This window comes from Chironomus tepperi, unplaced genomic scaffold, assembly GCF_022539635.2.
Source record: "Chironomus tepperi strain 1889 unplaced genomic scaffold, CSIRO-AGI_Ctep_v1 contig_359, whole genome shotgun sequence".
Taxonomy (NCBI): domain Eukaryota; kingdom Metazoa; phylum Arthropoda; class Insecta; order Diptera; family Chironomidae; genus Chironomus; species Chironomus tepperi.
In genome coordinates, this window is record NW_027226481.1 from 3,882,106 (window position 1) to 3,893,169 (window position 11,064).

The window sequence follows — 11,064 nt, forward strand, 5'->3', positions numbered from 1 at the left end:
CGTCGTGAATATTTTTGCCGATCAAGATGTTAAAAACGATTAAATTCATTCCATCTACATCTAAATTGATCCTAAAACAGATAGTCATCCAATCAAACCCAAACCTTAAAGTTCTATGACGATTCAACTCAAGTTCTCAATTCGTGACTTGCTTAAGAATTATCTCAAATCCGGCATCAATCGTAAGGATTGACATATGTTAAGCAACTTGCTTACATTCTTATCATTACCATTTAAATGGGTAAATCCATTAGTAGGAATGCAAAATGAGAATTGCTGCTCATCAAATGAGCGTAAAAATGCAATTATTATTGCTTGTGAGATAGCAGCAGTGCTTAGTAGGGGGAGAAAAACAATAACAACAAAATATTGAACATGAATAGTTCAGTACAGCAAAAAAATTAAATGATTAAAATTCAATTCAAGTCAATTCGCAATTGTGTAGAAAAAAAAATAAAATTTGCAACAGTTTCTGTTCAAGAAGAAATTAAGTTCAGTTTAGTCCTAGACGTTGACGTGATCGGTTGCAAATAAAAACACGAGCATTTGTGAATAAAAATACATAAGTAGTGCAATGACGCATTGAAAATTAAAATAGAGAGGCTTAAAAAATGACTGAAATTAAATTTTATATTAGACTGCAACTTGCAATAATCATATTGACCATATCAGTCATCAATTGTGTGCCAAATTGCAGTAGTGAAACAGAAATATTCATGCAAAATGACAATAATACAGTAGCAAATGCAAGTGTAAACCTTATTGAGACAGTGATAAATAAAATAAGTTACAATGACAGTATTTTACCTCACAATGTCGTACCTGATGTCTCAAATTATGAAAGAGGTAAAAGAATTTTGGATTATATGCTAGTATGGAGAGTGATATACTGAAATAAAGCTTTGTCATGGTGATTTTTCGGGGGTTTTTCATGGTTTGGTGCTTCAGGAATGTAGTAAGGATTGTTATACAATGCTGCGTTAATGACAAGTTACTTAGTATTGTGGATCTTGATAGTTGAGTTTAGGAGATGCTCAGGAACATAAAAAGGAGTACTGAATGAGCCTAAGACAGTGTTGCCCAAACTGTGTGTTGTGGTACAACAGTGTGTAAATCGAAATTATTTCGAAATGCCATGAACCGCATGCCGTGTGCGGTTTCGGTTGAAATTCGCCACCAAGGTGTGCAATGCCACAAGAAAATTTGGAGAACATTGATCTAAGGCAGTGTTGAACAACCTGCGTGCCACGGCACATTAAAGTACCGCACAACAATTTGGAAAATGTCAGATCCAGGCTTATCTCCAAGATGTGAAGCTAAAAATAAAAGGTTGTGCACCACTGATTTAACAGCTCGCGTATAAGCCAATGTCCTACTATCCTTTCTAGATGTGCCATTGAGTTCTGACTTACTCGACTTTTATTATTATTTAGCCATAAAAATTTGCATTTCTCAAATGACACAATCAACAGCACCTAGACAAGGTTACTGATTGATCGTCGAATTCTTCATTCACGAACTTATTTTTTGTGCATTAACAAATTGACTTAAACCCCAAAAAACAATCAAATCGTGCCTTAAATTGACAATCATACGAAGAAATTTTTATTATCGTTGTTTATTTACCATTTTTGTTGTTGTTGTGCTTTTGTTTTGAATGTTATTATTCAATCCATTGTGATTTATTGGCAACAATATGATGTTATTCAACTAATGTCTTAATAAAATTGAAGGTGGCAAATTCTATAAAATTCTTTTACAATGACGGAATTAATGAGTTTCTAAGTTATTTCATTTAATTAAACGGATGACAGTTTTATGGCAAATTGATGTCAAAAGATCATTTTAGTCGTGATTGGGTGATTCTAGTTGTTTAATTATGGAATAAATCAAGTATTAGTTGTTCATTTTATCATAATAGATTAAATTAGAAGATTATCGTCATGATTTTAAAACAAAATTGTCAAAAAGTGGAGAATAAATGCAATTAGAGGCTCAAATATCTCAATTATAAGCTTTAGATTTCTAAATAACTGATTATCTTCATTGTTTCGTTAAAAAATTTACATGTTTTGCAAAATTTACATGACTTTTAATTAGTCGAAGCGCATTAATTCTCTACCAAGCCACGCAAATGAAGAAGACACAACCACGGAGCATTTAAGTTCGCTAAAGTACTACCAAATAGTAACTGCTTCCATGTGGAATCCAAAATCTTCAATAAGGCATAAAGGGCTTTAGTTGAGCCTGCTTCATTTGTGTCGCTCGAGGCTATAAACAAATCATCCATGAAATTGATATGGAATTGTTAATATCTAATTTGTTCCCAGTCGGTTGCTTTGAATTGAAAATTTAAAACTAGTAAATCCTAAACCAACAGACAATGAGAACCGGTGAGAACCATGTGACTATAACATGTGAGACTACTCATTGTCTCATAAGGCTAACACTTTGTTGTTGTTTGCGTTTTCAAAACAAATCTAGTTTGATCTATAGCCTCACTCAAATGCCCTTTAAAGCTTACTATACTGCTAAATAGCATTTAAAAAACGATCGATTCTAAACGCAAAGCTGATTTTCTCTAGAGTCTCTTTGTCTAACTACATTTTTATCATTTACACAATAACAAAGCAAATCTAGATACCGGTATTGATTGTAAATACTGGAAATCAAAAAAGCAATCAACTTAAAACCAGAAAACATAATTGAATTGTTAAAAACAATTTAGTAAGTTATGGATAATAATTAGAGCGTAGATTATCTGGTTGTACTTACCCCAAAGCTTATTGTTTACTACTAGTCAAACTTGTCAAAATATGTTAATAATCTTTGCATTTCTTTACCATTGTTAAAATGCATTCAGAGTTTTAAAACTTTATTATTCTTGGCTTTTACGAATGTCTGGAAATTCTTGGCTAAATAAGCAATTTACCGGCAATAAGTTAATTACAAATTAATTCAGGAAATTCCATTCATAATCAGAAAATTAAATCAATCATTGACTTCTTGTGCTTAAATTGCAGTGTAAGGCTGTCAAGTTATGTCTATTAAATCATAAAAGTACAGTTTAAGTATTTATCACTGATCTAATATTATCTGATAATTATTGAGCATTAAGGAAAAATGAACACAAACAAGACTTTCGCGGGTCATGGTCAACAACGGCTTGGTTTAAGCGGTCATTTACACAAATTAATTCTACGACATGATCGAGATTTGATTAAATTGCAAGAAAAATCTTGGCAGAAAATAATGAAATTTTAATTGTCAGGTTTGAAAAAGTTGATTTATTTCAAAATTTCGCCCACATTACAGTCGACTTCATAATTGGCTGCCAATTGGCACTTACATACTTTGTATTCTACTTAAAAATACTGTTCATCAAATTATCATTAACATAATTGTCTCGTTAAAAATCAATTGGATATCCATTGGTGATTGATGAGTTAACAAGTGCTTTATATGTGACGTGATGTTCACACAGTAAATCTAAGTCATAGAAAATGCTTGTTGGAAATTGAGTTCTAAAGAATCAAATAGATTATTAGTAGCCAATGCGAATAGTAAAAGTCAGTTCATCGAACCAGTATAAGGTGTGACTCTGGCATGTTGCCGGAATCCAGACAAATACTTGGCAGAATTCAAGTCCTCGTCTTCAGTTTATTAGAATTTTAATAATTCGTCCTTTTTATTAGAATATTAAGTTATTGAGAAGAGATTGACTGACCAGATTCAAATCACTTCTTGCTACCCCGGAGCCATAGCCGGAAGGTGTTTTTACACAAAAAATCCCTAATACATCGAATTGTATTCGAACTCTGCTGCTACTTTTGCCACAAAACTGTTGCTTTTGAGATGAAGTTAAAGATAGCTGGCATATGACTGTCATGTGGCTGTCATGAATAACATGTGATGATCGGGCATCAACTTTTGCTTCAACTAACAACAAATCCAATATCAAACCCGATAAAAATTAAACAAACCCTGAATCAAACTAACCTGCACAATATTTGTGTATATTTACAATCAGAACAGCAAGTAGCATAAAAACAGGTTTTCCATTTGAAAGCAGAATGTACTCATGTGCCGCAAAAACACACGAGAGAAAAGAGAAATAAAAAAACATTCGCACTTTTTTCAATGTCAAGTTCAAAACGTTTATCAATTTTAATTATGAATTACTCGCACATAATTTCTATGGAGCTTCTGTTTTTGGAATTGCAAAGTTACAGCATAAGCATTCCAATAATATAATGAACTCATGCATTGACATCAATTATGAAATTAATTTTTTTCGTTTTATTTCGACAGATTTCATAAAAATTTTGAGTGAAAAATATTTAAAGACATTTCAACCCTTCGACTTATCACAAGTACCTGCAATCTCTCAGGAATGTCGACAGCATGCACAGATGTTTTTCGAGTCATTAGCAAATTTTGAGTTTTGGGCCTTAAAATGTAAGTTCTGACCTTTAATTATTAACAATTAAAATTTAAGGTTAAAATAATAAAATTCCATTGTTTACTTTGTTAACAGTACACGATGCAACTGCACGCTTTACATCCGGACTATTAAATGGAAATATCAATCAGCTGGGTGATTTTGATCAGTGTCTGAATGTCAAAGCACCAAACGATGAGTTTCAAGGAAAATATTGTCTTACTTATCTTCAACCAAGCATTCCGGAATCACTGAGATTTACAAATTATTTGAGAAGATTACTGCAGTCGCACGATGCATTCACGAGCAATTTCGATGATGTGAGTATTTAATTGTGATGTTTGTCTCATTTTTACAACAAAAACAGTAATTAAATGATTGATTAACTTTGTATTGCTGATTTAAATGTTGTAATTAGATGTTTTGTTGATAATTGTTAATCAACTGTGCGATATGAGATATTATAATTGTTTTGTAGTTGCGAATGTGGTTTTAAGTTTTGATTGGATATTTTTGCTATGATTTCATATCTGATTAATAGATTTGTTAGCTTCTAAACACTGCTGATGCAAATCTAGTCTCATGTTAGCAAAATCAGGTTTAATAGCCTGAACACATCAACTTATTGCCATTATTTGGTATTCTCAAACTTGGTCGATGAGCATAGGGAGCGTGGATAAGTAGGAGCGTATTTAAAAGCAATCTCCCTTCTTCTCCTCAAGCTTAAAATTATAGTTCTATGAACATTCACGCCTTTGAAGTCTGACAAATAATAAAAAACAGCATTTTAAGATGCATCACAATAGATTCATCGACAAAACATCAACAACGAGTTACATTCATTGATGAATTGATGATAGTGAATGCACAAATAATGCCGATAGTTAAGCAATCATTGCACTAATCCTAAAGTAATTAGTATAAACAGCAATTATTAAAATCCTTGTAGTAAATACGATAAAAATTGAATTTCATTTGACGAGATGTTATTAACACAGCATGCATTAATCTCCTATAATCCACAATAGTAAACAATGATTTAATAGCCAATAAATTATGCATCTTATGACTTTTTATGACATTAGAGTTCATTGCTAATGATTTATAATTCATAAATTTAGCATAATGTTGATTAGGAAATGTTAAAGCATAAAAGTCGCAACAAATGTCTTCATCGTCAATTGTTAGTTAAATTCAATTAACAGTAATGTGTTAATTTGGTGATAATGGACAAAATTGAAAATGATTTTCAATATTTTTATGGGAATTTTTAGGGATAAGGTAACAAAATTTTAAATTCTAAGATTCTTATGAACACGTGGATGAGGAACTATGTAATTTTGAAGTTCTTGACTATAACAAACTTGGTGTAAAACGAGTTGCTAATTGTAAAATGATTTAATGCTGATGAGCTAGTCAAACATTATTAGAAGGGAAAAATACTAAAAATTGATACGTTCAAGTCAATGAACTGTTGCATCATAATTCATAATGAAGGTTGTTTGAGGAATCGTGATAGGTCAGGAACAGGAACTTTAGTCTACAAATTGAATATTCAAATTAATGATTCTTAGCTAGTCTAAATTGCAAATATTTGGAGACACAATTATCGCAATAATAGAGTGGCCGAAATCACTTTCAATTCTAACCACTTAGATAATCATTGGATTGCCATAATCAGAGGTGTGAACAGATATTCATTGAGTAGGCTTTGAAAATTTTATAAATTAAAAGCTGAAATTTAGAAGAGATTTTGGGATATTTTAACGAAAATCCCCATCAAAATGATGAATTTTTCCTTGCTCCTTTGCTCACTTGGAACTACGACTTCGAACAAGAACATGTTGATCGTCTGCTAAGAATAGCTAGACAGCAATGGAATAAATGATCAATTCCCTACCGAGAACATGTTTCTCACTCATGCGTAAAATGTCTCATAAATATCTTATTGCAAAATACTTATAAATATATCAAGTCTAGGTATGTTGCATTAATAAGATAACATATAATTTAACATTGACTGTATCCGTTCTATCTCAAGAAAATAAGTATGATTTTGCAATGCATGATTTATAGAAATAGGCAAAACCTATTTGTGAATAACTTTTTCATACATTTACATGAAGTCAACATTTACACAGATGATTTTGCTATTACTCCTAGACTTACTCATCAATTTGTAGTTCTTGGGTAATAACATGTTTAATTTTTAATAACAACAGTGAAGTTTATCAAATATTCTAAGTAAAGATGACACAAACAATTGTTGTAATATGAAATTTGCATGACGTACAATCAAAATTCACAGAAATTCCCCGACGAAATTAAAATTCTGAGTGCATTTCATCTCATTTAAATAATTGACTGCAGCGTAATGGTTTGGGGTTAATTGTGGATTACGTCAATGAAAATTGTGAGTTATTAAGGGCTATTCTGAATAGCACAAGTCGGTTAATCGCCCTGGTTTAAGCTAAATGCGAGACTAAGTCAGAGTCATGCCTGCCTTGGGCCAGAATCTGATGTTCTGCTCTATCCTATCCCTGCAATCTAGACATCATTCATGCACGACATCAATGTACACATCCCATAATTTTATATTATTCAAACTTTAGCTTTGAAAACAACACAAAGAATAAAATCAGAAAATTGATTTTTCGTGTTGCGGTATGCAGTCATAGGCAGTCATCACTACGATTCCTTTATGGACGTTTAATTAGTATTTCTACAAGCACAGTATTGTGATTACCAAATAAGATTGATAATATTTGGCATACATTTTTATTACGACCGAGTTTATTGTATTTATTCAGCTGATTTCCAGCTGATATTTTATGGATCTTCATTCTTACTACGCATTCTTTAACTAATAATATCAATTTCATTCTTTCAGCCAGGTCATCGTGTTCCGCGCTTCTCTACCATAAATTTTGGAGTTTGTGTTCCGTCTTCATGCTCGAATAATGATGTTGAGATTGCAATGAAGCATTATACGGAATCATTTACGGATGGCACGGGAGTCAAATTAGCTGTTCGTGTAGAATCTGAAATGTGTTATGTGAACGACAATGAATGGATGAGTAAACTTGACCTTGGCACTAAGATTGCTATGTAAGTTGTAACTATTCTTTCTACTTTCCATTGGCAATGAATGTATTTTTTTATCTTTGTAGTCTATTCTGCGTGGTTTTGTTGCTGTTGAATGTTGTTTCTACTGTTTATGACTGCTGTGGATTATCAGAGATGAAGAGTAAGTTGATGTTTTTTTATTGGAGATGAATGGAGTGGAAGGAAATAAGAATTTAATGCAGTTGCACATTTCAAGGACGGGTTTTGTACTTGTATTTGTTTGATGATTAAAGTACTATCGTAGTACTGTCTATAATCTAGTCCAGAACCCATCCCGAACAGCACAAGTCGAGTAATTGGATACAAGACTGACGTGAACTTGGCATGGTGCCCGCCTCTGACAAAATTTGTCAGAGTCAAGTTGACCTTGGCAAAATTTCGATAAACCGAATTGTGCCATTCGGGTTTGATCTTCAGTATATGAAACATATCTAGAATCCAACATTAAATTCAAGCACGATTGCATCGCAATTAATCAAACCCCAAAAACCAGAAGCCAATCCATCCAATGTCTTCCTCAATATCTCAAATTACTATCAATTTCCTTCTCGATTTAACCACTTCCGTTTTCATTTCAGATCGATTAGCTGTTTCATTTTCAATCAAAAAGAACACAAAAGCTTTATTTGCCCAGCGTGAATCAAATGACATCAGAATTGCCCATTCAATTCGACTCTTAAATGCTGTCATGCTTCTCATATCACACAAGTGTATGGCAATGTTTTATGTGCCCTACTCAAACCGGACATGGATGACAGAAACACTCGGCAAACCATATAGTGTGTTGGCAAGAGCTGCTTCTTTATATACAGATCCGTTTTTGATGATTAGCGGAATGTTGACTGCTTATTCGTTATTTGATAAGTTGCAAAAAAGTGGAAAAATAAATATTTGGAAGGAATATATCTCGCGATATCTACGCATCATGCCATCGCTAGCGTTCCTTATCATCTTTTGTACATATATTTTGCCATTAACAGGAAATGGTCCATTATGGAACTTAGTTGTATCACATAATTCTGTGCTGTGTAAAAAGAGTTGGTGGAGAAGCTTACTGTTCATTCACAATTGGTTTGGATTCGAGAAGATGTGCATGACACATACACATCATGTCGGAATCGATACTGAATTGTTTTGGACCGCTCCGTTCTTGATAATTGCTTTATTTAGATGGCCTAAAAGAGCATTAAATGTTATTGTGATATTAGCTGTATTGTCGACAATTGCTAGATATTATGTTACTTACACTTATGGATTATCAAATTATGTGTCCTTTGGAATCAGGTGAGTTGGACATTTGGTTAATTTGTTCAGTGAATCAGTCGAAGTCGCAGGTAGAGATGGCAGGATTTTGCGGTTCGGTCCAAAAGTCCAAAAAGGCCTCCATTGAAATCCTGCAGTATGCGCCTTAACATTAGAGTTCTACCAAATCTGATAAAGTTCTCATCTATAAAGGAACTGAAAATTGACTCCCCAAGCATAGTTTGTTGAGACCTCTTCATTTGATACTGTAGCTTTTCTTTCAGATGATTATTTCGAGTCTACCCTTGAAAAATGATAGCTTATGGTTAATAAGATTCCATTTGACTGTCATTTAGAAGCCACAAAGTTATTAGAACTCTTAATGGATTGCTTCGCCTAGTTTGTGTCACTCGAGTATACAGACACAAATAACACACAATAACGCTCTTAAGTAGCTAGTGACAAACTTATGGGTTTTTCATGTCCTTAGTGTACAATTGACAAAATTTAAGCAAATTCTCACTATTTGAAAATTTCTTCCTCAAACTCTTTGACAAATTCACAAAATTTAAACTAGGTGTCAATTGAGGTGTCAATTTTTGCCAAGAAATGTCCAGTAGTTCGGCATTTACTTTAAGATCAATTTTGCACATTGTATTAAATATTTAATGTTCCAAATTCATAAACCGAAAAATGTTAAGACAAAAAGCTACTTGTCGCAATCATTCACACCAAACAAAAGATGACGATTCATAATTTACCGACTATTTCACACAATTTCTTATTTTGCTAATTATTATTCCTCTTTTTTTTTGTTATGTCTAATTCCTAACAGTGTTCAACAACTCTTCAAAACAGCTGATTTAATGTACATACTTCCGCCGCATCGTTTTACTGTTTACGCAATGGGAATTATTCTCGGTTGTTTTTTGAGAAAATTCAAAGACATTAAATTGAGTAAGAGACAAATTAAAATTGGATGGTATGTCAGTACGGCAGCAATGTTGATATCATTTTTTGGTGCTGCACCGATGGGCGATATCTCTTATAAATTTAATCCTACACATGCTGCACATTATGCGGCTTTTGCACCAATTGGATGGTGTTTGTTTTTTGCATGGATGATCTTGACGTCTCATTTGGGATATAAGAGTAAGTCAATCTTGGAGAACTTCCTGTTTTGATTCTAATAATTTAATTTATTTCTAGACAAAGTTATAGAATTGCTTGAGTGGAGAGGATTCTTATTTACAACGAGAATTTCATATGCGCTGTATCTTGTACAATTTCCGGTATTCTTCTTTAATGCTGGACAGGTTAAGACACCAATACAGTACACATTCCCGTTTAGTATTGTAAGTATATGATTGAGGGTTATTAATTACTATTTTTGGAAGCAGGGTGGGTGATCAGGGGCGTAGTCAATTATTCATATTTGTAGCTTTCTTAGAGCAGCACATTGGGGAAAAAAAAATAGTTTTTGCTATTAAAGTGTCTTTAAAGTGGCATAGAGTCGTCCTGACTTCGGTGTCAGTTTTCAATCAAAATAATGCGGAATTGATCAGTTCCGATTCATTGATTTTTAAATCAAATTTGTTGATCAATTAATTGTTGAATAACTTCAATTAACAATCAATAGCTTATCTAGGTCAGACCTAAGTTAATTAAATTGTTATTTCCTTAATTTAACTACATCAATTAATGCAATTATTCATCTTGTCGTCACAGCAGCTCTTTAAAACCCTATAAATAAGTCAATTATATTACATCACAAAATCTTTTTATTTTCAATTTCAGCTCAACATGAACGAATTACTCTCAATTCTGCTGATATCCATTCTCTACACAATACTTATAGAACAGCCATTTAATAATATTAAAAGTGTAATTATGAGTTCAAAAAGGACTCCACAAAAGACTACAATTAGTGAAAATGAAGACAAAGAAAAACTGAAAATGTCATAATATGAATTATTCTAGCTTTATAGACTTTAGTGTTAAGTATATGAATTTATGGATTATTTATAAGTAATATTATAAAGGTGATAAATAAAAAAAGATTGAAATTAGATTTAAAGATCAATTTTTTTGGAGTTTTTATTGGGAAATTGATGTCTTTTTTGATGGGGTTGTGGGTCATACTTGATGGTTCAATGTCCTAAAACTCTCCTATTCTACCACTAGACACTCCCTAGAAGGAGAACATATTTGATCAGTGTTGGGCAATCTGTATGTCGTGGAGCAGTATTGTGATT

At 32.6% G+C, this 11,064-nt stretch overlaps 1 protein-coding gene across 1 annotated transcript; it reads left to right on the top strand.

Annotated features, from left to right (window-relative positions):
* The first annotated feature begins 522 nt into the window (after window positions 1-522).
* On the top strand, window positions 523-10,774 carry LOC139095080 (nose resistant to fluoxetine protein 6-like). Its single transcript, XM_070646328.1, has 9 exons — window positions 523-846; window positions 4,312-4,458; window positions 4,538-4,761; window positions 7,332-7,549; window positions 7,612-7,688; window positions 8,146-8,851; window positions 9,645-9,961; window positions 10,019-10,164; window positions 10,607-10,774. The coding sequence occupies exons 1-9, from the start codon at window positions 612-614 to the stop codon at window positions 10,772-10,774; spliced, it is 2,238 nt and encodes a 745-aa protein (XP_070502429.1). The 5' UTR covers window positions 523-611.
* Window positions 10,775-11,064: the final 290 nt, after the last annotated feature.